Source organism: Salmo trutta, chromosome 1 (assembly GCF_901001165.1).
Source record: "Salmo trutta chromosome 1, fSalTru1.1, whole genome shotgun sequence".
Taxonomy (NCBI): domain Eukaryota; kingdom Metazoa; phylum Chordata; class Actinopteri; order Salmoniformes; family Salmonidae; genus Salmo; species Salmo trutta.
In genome coordinates this window covers 42,597,679-42,622,395 of record NC_042957.1, presented here as the reverse complement: position 1 = coordinate 42,622,395, position 24,717 = coordinate 42,597,679, and the positions used below count along the sequence as shown (strand labels likewise).

General features: G+C 41.6%; 1 protein-coding gene across 2 annotated transcripts; it reads left to right on the top strand.

Annotated features, from left to right (window-relative positions):
* Positions 1-3,198: 3,198 nt before the first annotated feature.
* LOC115196389 (synaptogyrin-1-like) lies at positions 3,199-23,991 on the top strand. 2 transcript variants are annotated; one of them, XM_029757178.1, is made up of 4 exons: positions 3,199-3,851; positions 20,129-20,366; positions 21,403-21,548; positions 23,623-23,991. In XM_029757178.1, the coding sequence occupies exons 1-4, from the start codon at positions 3,738-3,740 to the stop codon at positions 23,830-23,832; spliced, it is 708 nt and encodes a 235-aa protein (XP_029613038.1). In that variant the 5' UTR covers positions 3,199-3,737; the 3' UTR covers positions 23,833-23,991. The 2 variants fall into 2 exon arrangements, with proteins under 2 accessions (XP_029613038.1, XP_029613046.1); XM_029757186.1 differs by lacking the exon at positions 23,623-23,991 and adding an exon at positions 22,188-23,126 and having other exon boundaries at positions 3,201-3,851.
* The last annotated feature ends 726 nt before the right edge of the window (positions 23,992-24,717 follow it).

Below are 24,717 nucleotides of genomic sequence, written 5' to 3'. Positions count from 1 at the left end.
AGCTATATCCAAATCTCTAGAAGTTTCACATGGCTGTGGATTTATTTATTACCAAAATCATGATCCCTAAGCATGTGGATGGTGTTTGTTTGCCCACAGGAACAAGTGGGAGAGTTCCTCTGACTGGTTGGTGTTCTGAGATTCTTGAGAAATGCTCAACAATGTTTTTCTCCGCTGTGCTGTTAGTAGAATTCCTTGGAAACGTTACCTATCAGATTTTCCTGTTACCTTAGCATTAACCTCAAGTAATTTTTACAGACCTTTTGGGAGACGTCAGCTGGCCAAACAGAAACATTTGATTCCTATGGAAAATCAAGACTGTCTGGCCAGAACTGATGGACATAGTGGAATTAATTAGTATTTTTGTTTCACTCTTTACTCTTGTTTTTTTTAACAGATCAGATGGCCTTCTTTTTATGACTGAGTGGTACTTAATGTCATTGAGGAGACAGATCGATGTATTGAACATTGGAAAAAAGGTTGCTGTTTTGATTGTGAAATCCTAATAAGTAAGTCCTAAAACCCAGTGTTTACAACGATGTTGTTGTTTCATTTTGTACTGTAAAATTTCTTTGGAGATAATGGTAGAAAACCACCTCCACGTTACTATCACTGAAGCCTGGAGAATAATGCAAACCGTTTTGGTTGTCATTTTCCTTACTGACAGAATATGTTACAGTCATATTTTGTTCTTGCTTTGCTAACCTGCTGACTTGTAACATTAACATCAATGGAAGCATGTACCTGACTAAATTATTTGAAATGTTCATTATGCAGTGGAGCTGGAAACAAATTAGAGCATCACAGAACCGTTTGCTAGAACATTTTTGTTATCTTATCATTACAAGTCTGTACCTTTTGTTGCAATATCAATTTATAGTCAGACATGGATTGGATGATACAGACATGTAAAGCTTAAAAAACAGAATAATTGGGTATTATTGCAAACTTGAAAGATGTTGTGAAAGGAAAAGACACTGAGTTGACTGAGTGGAAATCACAATTACCTAATGTTCCCATAAACTGTGCCATATTAGATTGCCAGTAATCTCCACTGGCGCATCTTCTCAAAACATCTAATTATTAGCCTTCAGATAAATAAGACAGGAATCCATCCAGGTTTTCTCAGACCTAAAAATGTTAATGTCCAACAAATCACACCAAGCAATTAGTCTTTTAAGTGCCTTCATTTAGCATAAAAAATAATGGCTTGGATTCAAGGCATCGGTATGTAAACCCAGCAGTAACAACCATTGTACAACCATTCAGAAAGCTACTGGCTAAACAAAGGGTTTAACACATACTCTGTAACAGGTTTTGCTCATTATTTTCAGGTTATGATATTGAGTCATACACAATGTCAAGCTATTGTTAGCTAATCGACTTCGATTTAAACAAACAGCACTCAACCTTCATGATCAGGGGTCATTTGAAGGCAATCAAGCCAAACACTCGCTATCAGGTTCATAAAGTCCAGTTGAAGTTCTATCATGTTGCCTTGTGGACTAATATACAACACGGTATAAAGCAAATCAGGTTTAGGACCTTGCCTAAGATGCACAGCAATGGTCCTCTTGATTTCAAACCTGTATTGTCACAATCCATGTTGTAAACCCACATATGTTTTTATTTGATAACAACACTGTCACTGCTCTCTCGCTCCCCTTTCTCCATTCTAATGTATGTGAATGAGCCTTGAAAGTGTCTTTTTAAGGCTTGATACTTACCCTGTTTTGATTTACAGAGTTGATACTATTATGTGAAGTGGTTTCCCTGTGGTTTGAGACTCAGGATCACAACAAACATGCATGTTCCTCCTCTCATAAGCATTTGGGCTGTTGTGTTTTTGTTTTGTTTTGTTCATCATAGAATCCGCTTCTCTCACCTTCAAAATGGTTTGATGCTTAAGTTTGCAGAATTGAGCCACCTGTCTCTGTGAATAAAACCAGCTCAGCTCTGATATGGAATCTCCTTATACTATTTCAGAGATTTTATGTTTGTTTATTTTTTTTGTCCAGGGTATGTTTTTGGGATGAAGTTAACGTCCTATGTCATTTAAGGGATTAGGTTGGCACAAAAACGCTAATAGTTCTATTGGCCCTACGAGGCACTACTGAATTGTGTGGTCTATGTGGTGTGTTCAATTCAATGAGCGTTTTTTACATTTGTCATCAGAAATTGTTCTGAGGTCAAGGATAATACTGGTGTTTGATGTCTACAAACAAGGCAGTCAGAGCTTTGAAGGTGTGTCAAGTCTCTCCACCTCTGTCAGTGCAGGGCAAGCCACTGATGAAACTCCCCATATTAGCAAGTGCAGCATCTGTGAATTCTGACAAATCACAGCCTACCACACAATGGTGTCAGTGCTGGAAACACAGGTCAGTGGAAGTTAAACGGTGTAAATGGGGTGTGTTGTCTTCTGAATAAATATGACTTGAGCAAGGTTTTTTTGTTAAATTTTTTACACAGTTCTTTTTATATATGTGAATGCCTGGCTAATCATAATTCCTATAGCCTACTGTTTGAGTGCTTATACAAGGGCAGTTGTTGTCTCCAAGGCAACAGACAGAGGGATGATGTGCTGTTATGGTAAACTGGTGTCACCTCCTTTCCCTCTCAGATCTATATTTCTGAGGCAAATCTTTGCTAACTTTTATTGCTTGTTATTAATAATGTTAATATACAATCCAATAATTAAAGCATTTAAAAAGTAATCTGCATTCTTGGAATTTGTACTGTGTGATTGGCATCAGCAGCTCACTTACAATAGTTGTTCTATTTATTTATTGTCCTAATGTCATTCAGTTGGCTCTGAAGAAGAAAAAGCAATAGGCTTATAAGTCTATCTTTTCGTGGTAATGTCACAATTTCTCATGAAATATAATTATACCTCGTGATTTGTAGGCTTTACTCATTTTCATTGGATATGTCTCTGGGTGGCTCTTTAGGCCCTGGACTAAAAAACACTAGTCAGTAAATGACTTGAACTATATATTCTAGATGTATACACAACACAATACATAGTCATGAACAATGTTTTGCCTAGTGAGAGCCACTGCCAATAGTTATCCGCCAGGTGGCATAGGCCTCTCCTACACGGTAGACTGGGGAGACGAACAGATTGAGCAGGGCAGTTGATCCAATTTGTAAATCAGGAAGAGATCGCTGATTACCCATGCATATAATACATATGTGAGCCTGTAGTGAGTGGGCTTGTTTCTCCCCCACTTCAAGTCCTAGCGTGTAGGCTTCTTTTTAAATAGTGATAGGTTTCTTTTCCCGTTATTGAATAAGATCATGTTTTCTGTTAGGAGCGCGCCTCAGTAAAAATAAAATGGCAAGGAGCTTGCTGTGATTGTCGAGAGTGAGTGCGCGTCAAAAACTTGACTGTGCCGTATGCGCGCGCTCGCTACTCACAAGAATGAGTGTCTGCTCGGCTTCTTTTCGCTCAACCCTTTAGATGAGAAAGGGATAGTGAGAAGAGGAAGAGGCTGTTGATGGAACTAAATTAGCTTCAAAACCACAGAAAGCAGCCACGGTCGGAAGGTGTTGGATTGGCAAAAGGGCAGAGCAGAGACTAGAATCAATTAAAACCGAGTCAATCCCGTTACAACGGGCAGCGTTATAATAATACCAAGGTCAATACACTGAACGAGCGCACAAACCCACGTCATTTAACGCCTTAGACTGGGTACTGAATTCGGAGACGGTTAAATCACCAGCAGCAGCAGCTGAAGATGGAGGGGGTGATGCAGGGGATGCAAGCTTACGGTGCGGGGAAGGCTGGAGGAGCCTTCGACCCATTGACGTTCTTTCAACAGCCTCAAACGATCCTTCGGCTTGTGTGCTGGGTGAGTGAGTGGTCATGTTTTGTGTTGTTTATTTGAGCATGTCATTTTAACAATTCAAGAGTGGATGACACGGGTGGTTTTGTGTGTGTACAGAAAAATATCTACAAACAGTCGAGCAATGTGTAGGTTTTAAAAGCAAACCGATTGATTCGTAGGCAATCTGTTAATATATACCCTGCTTACGCACACATTTGAGTGGAAGGACGTTCATGGGACGCACAGAATAAATATGATTGTTTTCAGACTATCATAATATTACACTACTGACTATAGCTACCTTGTCTTGAAAACGATGTGTTCAATTAAAATGTTATGGCTACCACTGAATTAAAGACCCCTATTTTATAGACTACTAAATGTCAGTTAAAGTAGCAATCAGTAATTGAAACAATAACAAAGCCACACACCCAGCCACTGTTTCGCTAAAAAGCTGACGAATGGGGCTGGAGTAATGTAACCACTCTCAAATTCATAGACCGAGCTATGGATGCAAGGACTGACCATCCATGAAATCACAATTATAGTTTTAACCATTTTTTGAGGCTGTATAGTGTTTGTTTACATGTATTTTGTTTACAAACATTGGAGTAAGAAAAGCTTATATTTTGACAGTTGAGTTACGCTCATGGGGCATTTATAAATTATATTCTTTAAGAACAATAGGTACATATCAATCATTTGTTTGTCCAAAAATGGATGTAGTAACTGCAGATTGCCCCTTTTAACATGGGCTGCGTTTACACAGGCCAACGTGGAATCAGTGGTAGACGTAACATATTTAACCAAAATCCGTGACATTGAAATAAGCATGATTTGTTACGTTTGGTAAAGTATTTATTCATTTGTGGATGTCCATCTATTTCGTATGATATGTTACGAATTACAATTCGAATGATATGTTATGAATTACAATTTACGATATTTTACGAATTGCAATTAGCGGTCCTTGTACATAGCATCGAGCATGGTGGCGACACAGTAAAGAGAGAATGCCTGTTAAGCAGGTGTTTCAATGACAGAGGGCATCACGCCTGCTGCAGGCGCAGTTGATGAGCTTATTTCTCAAGTCAGTTGTTCGAATGGAGCTAGTTAGTGTGTTCATGTTTCAAACATGTTCTCAAATGCCATTGAAGTGGCAGCAGTGGTATGAGAACCACAACATTCATGAGCATGAAATATGACTTTTCTCAGTACGAAATCCTCAATGACACACTGTGCTGTCAGACTCAGCATGCTCATGGGGCTGATATCACTGGTCCAAATGTCAGTCGTGAGCTAACAGCAGTGATGCTATTACTGTTTAACTCTGGTAGGGCAACATCTGAAAAATAGGGCACTTGGTTGTGTGTACCAGTGCTCGACCAGTTGGCCAAAGCCAACTTCACCCACGACAGAGAACGGTTGATTGTCAATGGCAATGAATTCCATTATCTTGGCGTTAATGGATTTCGCCTTTGAGTTGTCTCGCTGAAATGTTCTGACTCTTTCAAATGACTGCTCGACTTGTTCACTGCTCGATCCACACAGCAGACATTGTGGGCTAGGTTAGGAATGCTGTGTTGCACGTGTAGCGCTACATTTTACATGGCGTCATTATGTCATGTACCTACGTTATATAGGTATGCACGTCAGCTTTGACATCGGTTTTGCTCATCGGCATTAAACTAGACATCGGGCCGATGTAGATGTCGGCATTTTTAGCTAACATCGGCCAATTCCGATATTTTCACCGATATATCGTGCATCCCTACTTTCAACCATAGGAATGTTAAGGGGATTCTTTTATAAACACTTCCTCATATCCCATTGATACCAGTATTTCTTTCATGTTCTCAACTTCCTGTTGTCCAGCAGCCAAAGACACAATCCTACAGTAGTCATATTAACAACCCATGTGGTGCGCTTTGTAGAACAGTGTTTTCCCGCTAATTGCATTTTGGAACATTCACGCTTATAGCCTACTACCATGTGCACATTGCTGCACTTACATTTTTTATTTAATGTTGTTATTTTTTATTTAACCTTTATTTAACTAGGCAAGTCATTTTAAGAACACATAATGTGAAGAAATAGTCTAATAGTTTATCAACATTTTAAGCTAAACGATCTGATCTGTTGCATCAGCCTCATTGCTTTTAAAATGTTTTTTGATGTACAGTGGTTGTATTAATTTTGGCTCTATCATCCCACACCTGTCCCAGAGTCATTTTGTAATATTTCAAGCATAGAACAAGAAGGACGCGCACTGTTGTATCCCCGATATCTCTGTCTTCACCAGTAGTCTACTTCGGCGCGGCGATGCCTGTGAGAACGTCCCTGATCACGTGACCAGCATTGGTTAATAAGAATAGAAATATCTGAGAGAGCCATATGAGTGAGAGGTGCTTCGGAGCAGGGTGATTGGCAGCCAGGAGAAAGGAATTATTATTAATATGTTCAGTCACACAAGGGGGGATTGACGGGCCATCAATGCCACCAGGAAATTCGAGTACTGGTAAGCATACCAAACGTAACATATCATACTAATTTCAGCGGGACATATTTTTGTTTAGCATGTTACGTTTAGTCTGAGACCAGCCTGCACAGGCAGGTCAATTCTGATTTAAAAAAAATCACTAATAGGTCTTTTGACCAATTTGATCTGATTGGTCAAAAGACCATTACTTGTGGAAATACAGACAGGCTATTTTGGAACCATCTCAGAACTCAATAGTCAAGCATGGAAGGATTTTCAGTCCGCCACAAATCAATGTGATAACCAGAGCTTGATTTCCTCTCGTTAAAGGGATATTTGGGGATTTTAGCAATGAGCATGCTAGTAGATACCCATAGACTTCCAGTCATTGCACGAATTCGAGTTAGCATTGGCTCGCAAAACTACCTCTAACTTCTTTCATACTGGACACAGAGACATAAAAATGGTATTCACAAGTTCATCTGACTAGATAAAGGGCCTCGTTGCCAAAATCACGAAGTATCCCTTTAACGTTATTATTGAACTCTTTGTGCACAATTACTAGTGACAAGGCCTTTGTAGGCTAGTATTTACACAGACAATGATCAGCAAGCGTAGGATTTAAGGTGTTAGTAAGGACAAGGCTTTGTAGGCTGTATATTACAACCTCAGATACAGTGGCGGAACGAGCCTGGCGCCTCATCAGTGCCTGCGGACCATAAGGTTCAATTACTGGAGACAAAGATTCCTGTCTGCTGTAGGCTACACGTGTAGGTTCTCAGGCCATTATTGTTGCAAACAGATGTAATTGGACATGAAGGCTATTATTTTGTATCTAAAATGAACAGAGAGACAAAAATAATTAATTTGCTCTTGTCCTGGTGTTTCATTTAGATCTGAGAAATGACCTGCATCATGCATAATGAATGATGTTTCCAAATAGGCCTAATAGCTATAGTAATCAATAGCCAAGCCTAAGACACAGCATCTCTCAAGAGTGTGTGTATGTGTGAGTGCGGGTGATGGGGAAAATATACCATAAAGATCAATATATCAAAATAAACTACAAAATGCTTTTTGGTTGAAATGTATTTAATTAAAATACATGTGTTTGGTATGTTTTTAAATATAGAAATACATTTGCAAGTAGCCAGCCCAAACAGCAACAACATTCTCAGTAATGGTTATAGAAACATTTACTTGCTATGACTGTGATATGTTGTTAATCTAGATTAGTTGAATGCAGTGCCTAAGTCACTCTGGATAAGAGTGCCTGCTAAATTACCTAAATGTAGTTGTGAAAATGAACCTACCTAAATTAACTGCAGAGCACACTGGTTATTATTATTATTTGCCTTTTTGTTGGGGGGGGGGGGGCTCGTTAGAATAATACTCAGCATGCTTTGCAATTGTTCAATTTTTACATGTACATTTTATATTCAGTTCGTTTAGCATACACTCTTATCATACCATAGTTGTATCAGACTTCTGATACCAATGCAGGGTGAAAGGGGGTCACAAAATGTTGAACCGCTATAAAAACAATGGTATAGAAAAGTATTTTGTATTTTGAAAATACAAATGACAACTCTCGAAACTATCTTGTTACAAAATACATTGGAGTGTAGTGTAACCCAGTGCAATACAAATGACAAAATACTCAGAATTCATTTAAAACATATTTCAAATACATGTAACAAATACTTCCCATGTCTGTCTGTCTGTCTGTCTGTCTGTCTGTCTGTCTGTCTGTCTGTCTGTCTGTCTGTCTGTCTGTCTGTCTGTCTGTCTGTCTGTCTGTCTGTCTGTCTGTCTGTCTGTCTGTCTGTCATAGTGATTAGAGAAAAGGTGTACAACACTATAGGAATGCAGCATATTTGATGTTCAGCAGATTGGGGAGGGAACTCCAATGATCATGGAGAGGTTTTATTCCTCATTCAGCTAAGATCCAGAAATGTGTGATCAGACAACTTGCTTTCATGAATACTAAGGCTAAACAAAACAAAAATGGACACCAACACATTTGTCTTGGTGGAGAGAAATCTGCCATTTAATATTGAGAAGGGGAATGGAAGCTCAGCCCCTCCCATTTTAAAATCTGCCATTGTAGCCCTCCGTGTGATGATGATGATAGGTTAGTATTAACTTGCTGGACCACAGCTTTCTCTTCAGGATGAGAGGGAGGCGGACCCCCCCAACCGAGATCCTGATTGGCTGATTGAGGTCTGCTGCGTTGGCATGACGACTGTCAGAGACCACCGGAAAGATGTCACCGGCAAGCCCACTCATGAGAAAGGGATGGGAGGGAGGAATGGGGACACATGAGAGGAGGCTTGCTCACGACACAAGTACATTATACACCAAAGGAAGTGGACAGGGACGGCCTTTAGAATGGCTGAATCTTTGTATCATGGCGACCTTGTAACTAGGGGTGTTATAGGTCACGTGACATGACAGTTTAGTACATCCTATCAGCCCCCTTTTAGTTCAGCTTTCTTTTCCTTGTCCGATCATCTGCTGCCTTTTCAGTGTGAAGCCTTTGTCTGAGCAAATAGAATAGTCATGTGCTTGCGAGTCATGAGGAAATGTGGAATGAGTTGTCTGTTTTTTTTTCTTCATTCCATGGAATCATTCTCTGAATTAAATTAACATAGTTATTTTTCTCTAGTACTCCTGTTAATGATGTCACTGGGATCTGCCAAGTGATATTGGATGATGATACATGATGGTGTCCCATTGAGAAACTCCTCAGTCACCAGATCAATACAAGCTTTATTGAGCTAATACAGTAGATGGAGACCTGGAAATTAAGAAGTATTTTCTTTTGGTGGATCTCCGGTCCTGGAAGGCTGCAATGTCTGCTACTTTGTCTATGTTGTTACCTTGTAATTAGCAACTGATTTTAATTGACCAATGAGGCACAATAAAAAATAAAAAAAATAGACACTTATACCCTATTCACAATAATGAGCAGAGCCGAGCCAAACTCTACTGCACTGGCCTGATGACGCATCCACCATAGTAGATGGAACTGCATTAGGTGTGTGTGTGGCATGTTCATTCAGATGTCGGAGTCACTATAACCGGAGCACTATTAGTGCATTTCCACGGTCAGGCTTTGCACCAGTGTTTGGCAGTGATGCTGGGAACATAAGAACATATTTGAAATGTTCTCCAGCCAATGCGTAATGTTTGTTTGGTATGTAAGATTAAAAGGTGACCGGGTTTGGCTGTTGAGCTTTTTGACCTCCTCACCTCTGCTTGCTTTCCAAACCATGTTCAGTAAGGAGAGATGTTTTTTTGAATGTGGAGTTACCACCTGGAACTTTTTGTTTTTTGTTGCAAAACGTTTTGCTACAGTGTGTCCTGCTGCAAACCACAGACTGTTCTCTCTTATGCCGCACAGCAAGCAGTACCAGTGCACCAAGTCTGGAACCAACAGGACCCTGAACAGCTTCTACCCCCAAGCCATAAGACTACTAAACAAGACTGCTAAATAGCTAATCAAATGGCGTTACCTGTGTTGACCTTTTTGTTGTTGTTGCACTAACTAATTTACACACACACACTACACACACACACACACACTTTCACACTCACCACATATGTTTCTGCTACTGTTTATTATCCATCCTGTTGCCTAGTCAGTTTACCCCTACCTATATGTACATAGCTACCTCAATTACCTAGTACCCCTGCACATAGACTCGGTACTGGTACTATATAGCCATGTTATTTTTTATCTTTATTGTTATTCACTGTGTATTTATTCCTCGTGTCACTATTTAATTTTGATGACATTTTATCTATAACTCTGCATTGTTGGAAAATTACCCGTAAGTAAGCATTTCATTGTTAGTGTACACCTGTTCTTAACAAAACGTGACAAATAAAATTTGATTCGATTTGTTTTATTTGAACATGACCCTGATTGACCACGGTCTCATTAGACCGACACGTTAATTGACTCCCCTTAAACCTTGTTGGAGTTACCAAGAGCCCCAGTGTGCAGAGGTTTATTTTTCACATATTAACTAGAGGCCAGGGATATCACAATGTGTCGATCGAATGGAAGTCTGTGGAGTATTAGTAGTAGTCTTATGTTGGTAGGGTATCTAATAATTCTCAGCAGCTGTTGCGCTAATAAGCCAGAAGACTCTGCTGGGACTTTGCCCTGGTGAAATGTGATCTAGTTTTCATGTTTTGGATGATCTCTGTTATTCTTTAGCTAGCAAATTGATAACATTTGTTCTGTTTTTCTTTTGACAGTTCGAATTGAATGTGTGTGTGTGTGTGTGTGTGTGTGCCATGAATGTATATACACACTACGGTACAGCAGCTAAATGTCATTCTAAAGCTGCACTTTACCTCCACAATAGCAATGCTATCTTTCTCTTCTCTATTATGAGCACTACAGTCCCGACTAGCTGTCTCCTTTCCTTCCCTCTCTTCTTCTTGTTCTTTGTGTGACGATGATTCGCTGTCGGGAATGTAGTGCTCATAATAAAGAAGAGAAAGATAGCATTGCTATTGTGGAGGTGAAGTGCAGTTTTAGAATGACATTTAGCTGCTGTTCCGTAGTGTGGAGAGGACCTCTGATTCTGTGTGTATGCGGCTCGTTGGAGCGGAGCTCAAATACAGTTACCCAAAACAAGGATGACATTAGTGTCATTGAGTTGTTCCTCTTGCCAAAACCAGCAACTGGATCTAGACGCTCTACTGGGCACAGAGTTTTCACCACAGCCTTCAGGTACAGATGGACTGGGACATTTTATAAGGGCTTATGATGTAAGTAGCTGAGGCCAATCTACTCCGAGAAGACCAGTGGAGAATATGGACCTCTCTTAGCTTTCCAGGAACAGGGTTGTAGTATGTAGTGGTGTGTTCAAAAACACTGTTTAGTGTTTTGAAGTTGCTATTACTAACCTTGCTCTAGCAATCGGTTTTCATTTTGTAACCGGTTTTCATTCTGTTTTCGCACTGTTTCGTTGAAATTACTGTAACCAGTTGATAACATTTGTTCTGTTGATATTTCCACAGCAAAAATTGGGTTTGATGGTTGGTTTGTCTAGGATAGATGTGCCTTTTCCTCCTGTGTTTTTGTTGAGCTGTATGCTACTTATGCATTAACATGCACACCTGTAACTTCATGTTAGGCCTATATTCAGCTAGCCATCTCTAAATAGGGAGTTGGCATTTCTGGTTTCCTGGTAGTACTTATGTGTGCATTAGTATGGAGAAAGACTTCCGGTTTCGTGACTGAAAGAATCTGGCAGTCTTGGTTGTTCTGCCTTTCACTCTCTCTCTCTCTCTTTCCCTCTGTCTCTCTGTGTGTGTGAACACAAGGTCACAGAGATTAAAATGGAATTATTGTGGGGGAGGGCAGAAATGTGGTGCTCGGCCAGCAACCTGTGTGTGTGTGTGTGTGTGTGTGTTTCCATGTTTGTTTGTCAAGGACTCCTTTGTGTACATCTCAATCAACATCTGTATCAGTGGTACTCCATGATGGAGGAGAATACACTGACTGAGGGAGACTAGCACAAGCAGATTCAGAGAGAGAGAGTGCATCCAGTGCAGTCTGCTCACATATTGCTATGACCGCAAGAGCATAGTGCATCTGTAGGCCTCGGTTGAAACTTGCAGCAAAGCTAAGGGCTCTAGCTGTAATGGTGTGCAAAGTCTGATTGATTTATTGACTGGTAGGCCTGCCTGAAAGACATCCTGCACACTAATAGGCACACACTGGGACTCTGACAGTAATCCAACATGTATCTATTGGATGCATTTAATTGTTAGGCTGTGGTGGTGGTGCAGCAGTGAAAATGTAACAGAAAGCCAGTGCTGCTCATCTTGAGAAAGTCATGCATAAGTTTATTTTTTGATCACATGATAAACATACACACACAAACACTAAATTCCCTCAGGCTTAATATGGAGCATGAAAGGCTGCTGATGATCACAAGATCAGGACCCCACGTGGCGCCAGCCACAATGTCTGCTCTCATACGTCTATGAGGTGCTGGGGCCTTGTGATCCAGACAGGACTGAGAGCTGTGCTGCTAGCCTGGTAATTATATATCTGAGTAGGTGTCTGGACCAGGAGGCGAGACCACACCTGCAGACAACTACAGAGTAGTGAATTCACAGATTTACAACCAGATCCTGACCAAAGATCATGTCCACAAACAAATCTCTATCCGCTTTGCATTTTCAAATCAAAGTTTGTCATCAGCACAGGATACAGTGTAAACTGTGCAATGAAATGCTTAAATTATGAGCTATAAAGATAGCAGCACTCTCTCTTTTATTTCAGAACATGGAAGAAAGGAGGCAAGGATGCAATCTTCATATACAGTTGAAGTGGGAACTTTACATACACTTAGGTTGGAGCCATTAAAACTCGTTTTTCAACCACTACACAAATTTCTTGTTAACAAACTATAGTTTTGGCAAGTCGGTTAGGACATCTACTTTGTGCATGACACAAGTAATTTTTCCAACAATTGTTTACAGACAGATTACTTCACTTATAATTCACTGTATCACAATTCCAGTGGGTCAGAAGTTTACATACACTAAGTTGACTGTGCCTTTAAACAGCTTGGAAAATTCCAGAAAATTATGTCATGGCTTTAGAAGCTTCTGATAGGCTAATTGACATAATCTGAGTCAATTGGAGGTGTACCTGTGGATGTATTTCAAGGTCTACCTTCAAACTCAGTGCCTCTTTGCTTGACATCTTGGAAAAATCAAAAGAAATCTGCCAAGACCTCAGAAGAAAAATTGTAGACTTCCACAAGTCTGGTTCATCCTTGGGAGTTATTTACAAATGCCTGAAGTTACCGCGTTCATCTGTACAAACAATAGTACACAAGTATAAACACCATGGGACCACGCAACCATCATACCGCTCAGGAAGGAGATGCGTTCTGTCTCCTAGAGATGAACGTACTTTGGTGCAAAAAGTGCAAATGAATCCCAGAACAACAGCAAAGGACCTTGTGAAGATGCTGGAAGAAACAGGTACAAAAGTATCTATATCCACAGTAAAACGAGTCCTATATCGACATAACCTGAAAGGCCGTTCGGCAAGGAAGAAGCCACTGCTCCAAAACCGCTATAAAAAAAGCCAGACTATGTTTTTCAACTGCACATGAGGACAAAGATTGTACCTTTTGGAGAAATGTCCTCTGGTCCGATGAAACAAAAATAGAACTGTTTGGCCATAATGACCATCGTTGTGTTTGGAGGAAAAAGGGAGAGGCTTGCAAGCCGAAGAACACCATCCCAACTGTGAAGCACAGCGGTGGCAGCATCATGTTGTGGGTGTGCTTTGCTGCAGGAGGGACTGGTGCACTTCTCAAAATAGATGGCATCATAGGGAAGGAAAATGATGTGGATATATTGAAGCAACATCTCAAGACATCAGTCAGGAAGTTAAAGCTTGGTTGCAACTGGGTCTTCCAAATGGACAATGACCCCAAGCATACTTCCAAAGTTGTGGCAAAATGGCTTAAGGACAACAAAGTCAAGTTATTGGTGTGGCCAACACAAAGCCCTGACCTCAATCCTATAGAAAATGTGTGGGCAGAACTGAAAAAGCTTGTGCGAGCAAGGAGGCCAACAAACCTGACTCAGTTACACCAGCTCTGTCAGGAGGAATGGGCCAAAATTCACCCAACTTATTGTGGGAAGCTTGTGGAAGGCTACCTGGAACGTTTGACCCAAGTTAAACAATTTAAAGGCAATGCTACCAAATACTAATTGAGTGTATGTAAACTTCTGACCCACTGGGAATGCGATGAAATAAATAAAAGCTGAAATAAGTAATTCTCTACTATTATTCTGACATTTCACATTCTTCAAATAAAGTGGTGATCCTAACTGACCTAAGACAGGGATTTTTTACTAGGATTAAATGTCAGGAATTGTGAAACTGAGTTTAAAATTTATTTGGCTAAGGTGTATGTAAACTTCCGACTTCAACTGTAAATACTGGACGGTTGGAACTAGGCATTGTGAAGAGATGCTAACAAGCATGTGAGCACTTAAAGCATTGAGAATGTAATAACATGAAGTGCCCCCTTGCTTTCTCTTCTGTCAAGGGATCTGGTTATATGCAGTAGTATTCAGCTTTCAGTTCACCTTGTAACTTTGACATATTGTGTGTATATATACTGCTCAAAAAAATAAAGGGAACACTAAAATAACACATCCTAGATCTGAATGAATGAAATAATCTTATTAAATACTTTTTTCTTTACATAGTTGAATGTGCTGACAACAAAATCACACAAAAATAATCAATGGAAATCCAATTTATCAACCCATGGAGGTCTGGATTTGGAGTCACACTCAAAATTAAAGTGGAAAACCACACTACAGGCTGATCCAACTTTGATGTAATGTCCTTAAAACAAGTCAAAATGAGGCTCAGTAGTGTGTGTGGCCTCCACGTGCCTGTATGACCTCCCTACAATGCCTGGGCATGCTCCTGATGAGGTGGCGGATGGTCTCCTGAGGGATCTCCTCCCAGACCTGGACTAAAGCATCCGCCAACTCCTGGACAGTCTGTGGTGCAACGTGGCGTTGGTGGATGGAGCGAGACATGATGTCCCAGATGTGCTCAATTGGATTCAGGTCTGGGGAACGGGCGGGCCAGTCCATAGCATCAATGCCTTCCTCTTGCAGGAACTGTTGACACACTCCAGCCACATGAGGTCTAGCATTGTCTTGCATTAGGAGGAACCCAGGGCCAACCGCACCAGCATATGGTCTCACAAGGGGTCTGAGGATCTCATCTCGGTACCTAATGGCAGTCAGGCTACCTCTGGCGAGCACATGGAGGGCTGTGCGGCCCCCCCAAAGAAATGCCACCCCACACCATGACTGACCCACCGCCAAACCGGTCATGCTGGAGGATGTTGCAGGCAGCAGAACGTTCTCCACGGCGTCTCCAGACTTTGTCACGTCTGTCACGTGCTCAGTGTGAACCTGCTTTCATCTGTGAAGAGCACAGGGCGCCAGTGGCGAATTTGCCAATCTTGGTTTTCTCTGGCAAATACCAAACGTCCTGCACGGTGTTGGGCTGTAAGCACAACCCCCACCTATGGACGTCGGGCCCTCATACCACCCTCATGGAGTCTGTTTCTGATTGTTTGAGCAGACACATGCACATTTGTGGCCTGCTGGAGGTTATTTTGCAGGGCTCTGGCAGTGCTCCTCCTGCTCCTCCTTGCACAAAGGCGGAGGTAGCGGTCCTGCTGCTGGGTTGTTGCCCTCCTACGGCCTCCTCCACGTCTCCTGATGTACTGGCCTGTCTCCTGGTAGCGCCTCCATGCTCTGGACACTACGCTGACAGACACAGCAAACCTTCTTGCCACAGCTCGCATTGATGTACCATCCTGGCTGAGCTGCACTACCCAAGCCACTTGTGTGGGTTGTAGACTCCGTCTCATCCTACCACTAGAGTGAAAGCACTGCCAGCATTCAAAAGTGACCAAAACATCAGCCAGGAAGCATAGGAACTGAGAAGTGGTCTGTGGTCCCCACCTGCAGAACCACTCCTTTATTGGGGGTGTCTTGCTAATTGCTTATAATTTCCACCTGTTGTCTATTCCATTTGCACAACAGCATGTGAAATGTATTGTCAATCAGTGTTGCTTCCTAAGTGGACAGTTTGATTTCACTGAAGTGTGATTGACTTGGAGTTACATTGTGTTGTTTAAGTGTTCCCTTTATTTTTTTGAGCAGTGTATATTGTTCGTATATACAATATATATATATTGTGTGTGTGTGTGTGTGTGTGTGTGTGTGTGTGTGTGTGTGTGTCGACAGTAGCATATTCAAATTGAATGTGAATATTAGTTTAGTCAAAGAGCAGTTAACGTACAGCACTCAGTAGGTTGTTGAGCCTGAGGTGTTCGGGGAGTTCCTGCCAACCAAGGTGGGCCAGTTTGAGCACAGCTAATGATAGTTCAATGGGAAAGATGCACATTGAAAGAAGGCTAAAGGCCATTACTCTGGCTTTATTCTTCTTCCTCTCACTCTCTCTGCTCTCCGCTTTCTCTCTTACATATTGTGTTTTTATTCACTCATCTGGTTGCTTGCCAGCCACACACACTTGCATTCTCACTCGCTCCTCACCAACACATACAGTATTACATCAGAGACGCTCTGTCACACCACCACCCCACTCCCTCATGCATGCATGCTCTCTCTTTCTCCCACATACACACATATATGTGCGCGCGTGCGCATACACAGGGCTGTCTGAAGAGGCCAGCTGTTAAAACCTCAGGACTTTGCCATGACGGTCCCCACGCTACCTCCTCACATGCCTAATGCTGGATGGGGTTGCCTGTGGTGGGGAACACAATACACACATTATACACACACCACAAGTGGAGTCAGGGCCGTGCACAGATCTTTCAGTGGGCAGGTGCTCAAACTGACATTGGGAAAAGAGGGAGGGCTATCAGCTGATCATTGATGTTGATGATTGATATAAATCTGCTTGTTAACTAGCTGGGTTTTTTTTGTTGCTGATTTGTGATTTAGCTATCATAAATGCTCTTGAAGATCATTTCATAATATAATATTCATAACCTTCTAACTCTAGATATATGGTGTCTTGTGTGGATATTTTAGTACAGGGTGGTTAGCTAGTCTAGACTACCTGGGTTGCTGCTGACGACTGAGGAAGGGGTGGAGTTGGGTCGGAGCGAGGGTCGTTGATGCAGCCGCTCCTCTCTGTCTTTCTGCCTTTCTCTGCTGCGTGTATCAGCCAACCAGACCAAATATTAATAATGATGTAAATCAAGTGTTAACCAAAAGTTATGCTGCTGAGGCAGCACTGTTGATATTTAAACTAGTTGACTTGCTACACACACTCGAACGGTGACATGTTTGGATACCGGGCGTGTGCAATCTCAGTACAGGGCAGACCATCAGGTGCAAGCAACAGATGGGTTGGGGGGTGGCGAACTTGACAACGTCACGACTTGCGGGCAATGGGTTCAGAACAACAACGACAAAACCTTCTACATAAAATAATAGTTATAGCACCACGCAAAAGGGCACTTGTCGAATGGGAGTTCAAAGGGGCATATGCTGGGCACAGGTTGACTCCTAACTGCACGTGCCTGAGCGCAATAGATGCAGTAGTATACACAAGCCCCCTAATATCATCCCATCTCATCATCAACAAAACAAACATCAACCTTGGCCTGAACCTGGATTGAAGCAGTTGGGATGTACTCCAGTATATGAGTAATTTTTCTAATGTATGTGAATTAAATGAGTAGAAGTTTTTAATGCTGATATAATGATAGATGGTTTTATAATGTAGTTACTGGCATTGGTGCAAGATGGGCCAGTTTTGATTTTGCTTACTGTTTCACGTGTCATTAGGATCTTCCTTCATCTACACTCGTGTCAGATCAGGTACTGCCATACATGTATCTGAATGTAGACAACTGGGTGAAAATGTGACTGTGGATTTGTAGGTTCTGGATTCATTTTACCCCAAAGTGTGATGATATGATCATGTTGTGACTTCTCTGCATGACGCCATACATTACTACAGTGTATTCTGACCCCTTGACTTTTTCCACATTTTGTTATGTTGCACCCTTGTTCTAAAATTGAGTAAATAAATGTTTTTCTTCATCAATCTACACACAATACCCTATAATGACAAAGCGAAAACAGAAATACCTTATTTACATAAGTATTCAGACCCTTTGCTATGAGACTTGAAATTGAGCTCGGGTGCACCCTGGTTCCATTGATCATCCTTGAGATGTTTCTACAACTTGATTGGAGCCTACCTGTGGTAAATTCAATTGATTGGACATTATTTGGAAAGGCACACACCTGTCTATATAAGGCCCAACAGTTGACAGTGCATGTCAGAGCAAAAACCAAGCCATGAGGTCAAAGGAATTGTCCGGATTGTGTCGAGGAACAGATCTGGGGAAGGGTACCAAAAAATGTCTCCAGCATTGAAGGTCCCCAAGAACACAGTGGCCTCCATCATTCTTAAATGGAAGAAGTTTGGAACAACCTAAACTCTTCCTAGAGCTGGCCGCCTGGCCAAATTGAGTAATCGGGAGAGAAGGGCCTTGGTCATGGAGGTGACCTCTGAGGATATGGGAGAACCTTCCAGAAGGACAGCCATCTCTGCAGCACTCCACCGATCAGGCCTTTATGGTAGAGTGGCCAGACGGAAGCCACTCCTCTGTAAAAGGCACATGACTGCCCACTGGAAGTTTGCCAAAAGGCATCTAAAAGGACTCTCAGATCCTGAAAAACAAGATTCTCTGGTCTGAAACCAAGATTTAATTATTTAGTCTGAATGCCAAGTGTCACATCTGGAGGAAACATGGCACCATCCCTACGGTGAAGCATGGTGGTGGCAGCATCCTGCTGTGGGGATGTTTTTCAGCGGCAGGGACTGGGAGACTAGTCAGGATCGAGGAAAAGCTGAACGGAGCAAAGTACAGAGAGATCCTTGATGAAAACCGGCTCCAGAGTGCTCAGGACCGCCGACTTGGGCAAAGGTTCACCTTCCAACAGGGCAATGACCCTAAGCACACAGCCAAGACAACGCAGGAGTGGTGTCGGGACAAGTCTCTGAATGTCCTTGAGTTGTCATGATGGGGTATTGTGTGTAGATTGATGAGGATTTTTTTGGTACGTTTTAGAACAAGGCTGTAACGTAACAAAAGGTGGAAGAAGTCAACGGGTCTGAATGCTGTCATGACTTTCCCTCATGGGTGAGGATCAAAGCTAGAACTTTGACCAAAGACACAAGGAAGATCTTAACAAACGATCATTGGAATGTCTGATGTATCCAGTCTAAAGAACACTTCCAGAACGAAGAAAGCTACTACTACAACTACTAAGGACATGGTGATCTCTGGCGGCCAACCAGAGACTTGCACATCCAGAGACTTTCTGTCGAACTATTCGTCACAGACGGATCGGGCGATTTCAACAGAGCAAGATGACAGACAAACAAGCGTCAATATTTGCATTGCATTTCTAAATCCAAATGAGTGGTTGTTAGGGTGCTAAATATCCATATTTACGATGAGCGTATTATTCAACTATGTACGATAGTTGAATTCCTTGGTCTCCTCTTCTCCCGTTCTTTCTTTCCCCACCCCTTTCATTGTGTAACCAGCCGTCATATCGGGTTAGTGCACTGGGGACTTTTCAATGCATTATGTTAGTAATCAATTCAACCTATACTGTGTGTATTTCTGTGTAATTATTTTGTTAGTTAGTAAATAAATAATTAAGTCAATTTGTGTAAGCTGAGTCATCATGTAGACTCGGGTTCGTGCAGATTTATAGAATATTATGACGTTCAGAATGAGACTGATATGAGGTAAAATACATTTATAAGTGACTTATCTATAGATATGAATATATCTTATAAGAGTTTTTATTTCGGGAAATAATAACTCGTTAAATTAGTTTCCCGTGGTGCCCCAAGTTACTGAATTTAATTAAACATAGTTAATTGATTTGATAAGATAAGTCATTGAATTAATGATTGTCACGTCATGACAATACTTTCCAAATGCCTGTATAACAGATTTACATAGGGTGCAAAAAGGATCAGCTTGTGCAATTGATGTACCATCCACATTGATTTTACTACCATATGCTGTAGATCAGCAGTTGCCAACTGTCCTCCTGGAGCTACTGATTTTGCAGGCTTTTGCTCCTATGCATTACTCCTTTTCTCCCTGCTCTACCCTCTCTCCTCAATCAACTTCTTTCTCACACCCTCCCTCTCTTCTTCCTCCAGCTCTTCTCCATCGTGATCTTTGGCTGTATAGCCAACGAGGGCTATGTGAACCGGCCTGACGAGATTGAGGAGTTCTGCATCTTCAACAGGAACCAGAATGCCTGTAACTACGCAGTGGGGATGGGAACCCTGGCTTTCCTAAGCTGTGCTGCCTTCCTGGTCCTGGACATCTACTTCCCCCAGATCAGCAGCGTCAAGGACCGCAAGAAGGCTGTGCTTGCTGACATTGGAGTGTCTGGTAAGCTCTGGGGTGTAGTTTCTCCTAGGCACCAATTTAGGAACAGCTTTTCCTCCCCCAATCCGAACCTTAACCATTACTGGGGCAAATGCAAAACTGACCACAGATCAGCGTCTATGGACAACTTCACCCCACACAGAAAGAATGTTGTTTTGGCTTGTTGGTGTGAGTTTGACTGGGGGATGCGGGAGGTGTTCGTTAACAGCAAAGAAAGGGGTTGTTTTAGTTGAGAGGTTTGGAGTGTGTTTGGAGGCACACGGTTTATCTGGGTGCTCTGTGAAGATTCGGTTCAGGGGTGGGGAGGTGGATGTGGCCTTTGTCTTTAGCCTTTCTAAACTCTTAGGAAACACTGATCAATACATGGACATTGATAAAGGTGTTGTTTCTTCATTAGGCGTACTGGGCCCTGTCTGTATACTCTTAAAATGTGTAATCCCTCCTTCTTTCCTTGACGTAATCACTCCAACGTGACTGGATTGGCATAGAAGCAAGCTTTTCACTGCATTGCTCTCACCAATTATATTATATCAGATGGGTGATTATTTCAAGGAAAGGATTAAAGAAGGATAAGGATGCATATTAATAGTATTGGAACAGAGCCCTGGAATTTGAATCACAGCTCTAGGACATTGGCGGACTTGAGTACTATAGGAGCCATTTTGTATGTGCACAGGTGCCCCCCTCTGGTTAGCTGTGGTGTGGCTGATAAACCCTAACATACTCGTTATGACCTTTTGAGGCTTTGATTACTGTGAGGCTATTGAGGCTTGTAAAAATGGTTGCAAAATATGTTGTGAATCAGTAGTTGATATGTTTTTTTATATTGTTGCATGGCCTTTGTGGTGTTGCTCATAATGCACAAACATACTCATGTCAGTCTGTTATTGGCATGACATGTGTAATGTGGTATGACTGAGTATGATATTACATTTCAAGAACAGATTTTTTTTCTTTAGTTTTACCACCCATAGTATTACTGGTTTCCGTTTGTATTTCTCCCTCCCTTTTTCTCTCTCTCTCCCCATCCTTCCTGTAGCATTCTGGTCGTTTGTCTGGTTTGTGGGGTTCTGTTTCCTGGCCAACCAGTGGCAGGTTGCCAAGGAGGAGGACAACCCTCTAAGGGAGGGTGCAGACGCAGCCCGAGCCGCCATTACCTTCGCCTTCTTCTCCATCTTCACCTGGGTACGTACAGTACAACAGCCCTCCATTTCATCAACCTTCCTGTCTGGCATAATGGCCATTTGTGCATCTACAAAATAGAAAATATGTATATTACGCAAAATGTATTCATATCAAATTTTTCCATCAGTGCCCCTTCAATTAAATTGGTTACATATCACCTCTGCCTTCTTCATCAGGATCTAATTCTGATCCGTCTGAAGCTGGGTCATAACATTCTGCTCCTCTTTGTCAGTCTTAACTTAGCTTTGTTTAACACTGCTTTTTCTTCATATTTAGAAGTGTCTACTGTCTTCTGTTTTTCTGCAGTTTTGTAACCTGGATCTAAATGTTTCTCTCCTAATTCTATCTTCTCTGGGTCTGTTTAGATTCCTAATTTTCTCAATTTTAATCTTTGTCTATGCTGTATATTTGTATACAATAATGCTTAATCTCTGTTTTAGTTAGTTCAGATCTAAGTTTCCACCTCTTCGCCAATTTAATCTTTGTTTCTGTCTCAGTCTAGAAAAAGCTTAGAAGGTTATTATGATACATAACTTTATGGAAGGATTGTATCTGGTGAATATTGGGGTCATCCTCACCACCCATCTTCACCACCCTTTCTATCCCATAACTGTCCCTGACCTGTTTGTCTCTCTCTAGGGTGCTCTGACACTGCTGTCCTTGGAGAGGATAAAGAGAGTGTCGTTCGAAGAAGAGTACAACAAACTGTTCATTCCATAGCCCACACCACCACTAGCCTAATGATAGATATCCTGACCCTCACATTATTTCGCTCACACCAACTTCCCATCCAGGCTGTCTGAATGATGTCCTCTTTAGATGGCCAAACATATTGAAGGAGTACCTTGCATTTGTTTACTATGATTGGCTAGTGTTTACAGCTAGGATCTGCTTGCTAGATTCAGATTGCCCTTCCAAAGTGCCTTGATATCAAACCATTGCCAAAAATGAGTGTCTTTGTGGGGTTAAAACAGTGGTACTCTACTGTTGACATATCAGGTTCTCAATCCACCATTTTAGCTATGTTCACCTTTGCTGGTTGTCTCAATTCATTGTTATGTAAAGTATTATTTTGATTAAATAATTTGATTTCATGGTACCATTCAATTTAGATTGTACTTTTATCACTTTCTAATAATTTCCTGATTGATCCCAACCATGCAAAGTGGCCCTACAGAAAATGTTCAGAGTTCATACCAATTTGACCCCAAACCTTGTTAGATTATATATTAGATATATAGGAATTGTTCACATTTTATTTCAATGCCAAAACTACAAATCAGTGAAGGATAAGCTATGATCTCTTTTCACCTCCTCTCTCTAATCTAGCCTTATGCTCCCCATACACACATGCTGTAGCTAACTACTACAGCTTAATAACATGCATTTAGTGTTACCAGGTCCAGCTGGCTGCAACCACTATGTGAATCTGTCTGTTATCTTGTATTATGAGTTAGGATTAAAATACTTTTTTTATTTCGTTTGGGTATTTTTGCTTTGTATATGACACCGGGATGATTTGTGAATGTTTATTATTCATGATAAATTGTTGTATTAAAAATAAATAAGTAAAAGACAGTGCCTGATCAGGTGAAAGGTTACTCACACTCCCCACTTAAAGCTGACTAACAGACTTAATCCTCCTCCCCTCTTCCTTCTTATTCCCTCTCTCTTTTTCTCTTATTATCCCACCCTTATCTAACTACCATTCATCCTCCTAACCTTACTTCATACCTTTTTTAATCAATGGCATGTTACCTGATATACCCCCCCTCCCCCACTATCATTGGTTGCATCTATCGTGTCATCTCATTCTGCCCATCTGTCATATTCAAATCCAACCCACACAACCCCATGTCTCCACTTTTCTTGTTTATCCCCCTCACCCACAACATATTTTTTTGCTATTGCTTCATGTTGTTGCCCATCCCCTTTCCAATCGCTCGCTGCCCCCTATGGTCTGGGCTCCCTCTTCCCTTCTCCACGCATACATTGTTTTGCTATCGCCTCTATATTATTGCCCATTCCCTTTTCAATTGTTCGCCCGCCGCATAACACCCTCTCTACTCTGAAGGCGGTGCAGGCCTTCCTGGGCTTTCAGAAGTACAAGCTGGGGGCTGACTCGGCCCTCTTCTCCCAGGAGTATGTTGACCCCACCGCCGACCCCAACGCTGCGTCCCCCATGGGCACTGACTACACGAGCTACGCCGCCGACATTGACCCCGCGGCCAGCACAGAGCCAGCCTTTGATGGCTCCGCTGGCTACCAGGGCCAGGAGTACTGAGCCAGAGGGCAAATGGAGGAAGAAAAGGCCCAGGAATGGGCTTACTCAGCATCAGGGGTGGTTTAAGGGGACATTTTTGTGTTTTATGGGGACATGGGGTGTCTTAAAAGTATCCAAGTCCCAGATCTGTTTGTGTTAGCTGTGATGATGAAATACAGGGCCTTCAGAAAGTATTCAAACCCTTTGACTTTTTCCATATTTTGTTGTGTTACAGCCTGAATTTCAAATTGATTACATTTAAATTTTGTGTCACTGGCCTACACAATAACCCATAATGTCAAAGAGGAATTATGTTTTTAGAAATGTTTACATATTTATAAAAAATGAAAAGCTGAAGTGAGTATTCAAGCCTATTTTTTTAATGGCAAGCCTAAATAAGTTCAGGAGTAAAAATGTGCTTCGTTTGAGCATGGTGAAGTAATTAATTGGGTGTATTGATACAACATGCAAAGCCTAGTCACTACAAAGATACAGGCATCCTAACTAACTCAAGGCAACCGCTCAGACATTTCACCACGAGGCCAATGGTGACTAAAACATTTACAGAGTTTAATGGCTGTGATAGGGGAAAACTGAGAATGGATCAACAACATTGTAGGCACTCCACAATATTAACCTAAAGGATAGAGTGAACAGAAGGAGACCTGTACAGAATAAAAATATTCCTGTTTGCAATAAGGCATTAAAGTAAAACTGCAAAAAATGTGGCAAAGAAATTAACTTTGTCCTGTATACAAATCGTTATGTTTGGGGCAAATCCAACACAAAACATCACTGACCACATTTTTTATATTTTCAAGCGTGGTGGTGTCTGCATCATGTTACGGGTATGCTTGTCATCAGCAAGACTAGGGACTTTTTTAGGATAAAAAGAAATGGAGTAGA

Bases quoted from the DNA above. Each gene is read 5' to 3' on its own strand.
- LOC115196389 (XM_029757178.1), top strand. From the start codon at position 3,738: ATGGAGGGGGTGATGCAGGGGATGCAAGCTTACGGTGCGGGGAAGGCT. The intron at 3,852-20,128 runs GTGAGTGAGTGG...TTCTTCCTCCAG, and splicing joins TCCTTCGGCTTGTGTGCTGG to CTCTTCTCCATCGTGATCTT. The intron at 21,549-23,622 runs GTACGTACAGTA...TCTACTCTGAAG, and splicing joins TCTTCTCCATCTTCACCTGG to GCGGTGCAGGCCTTCCTGGG.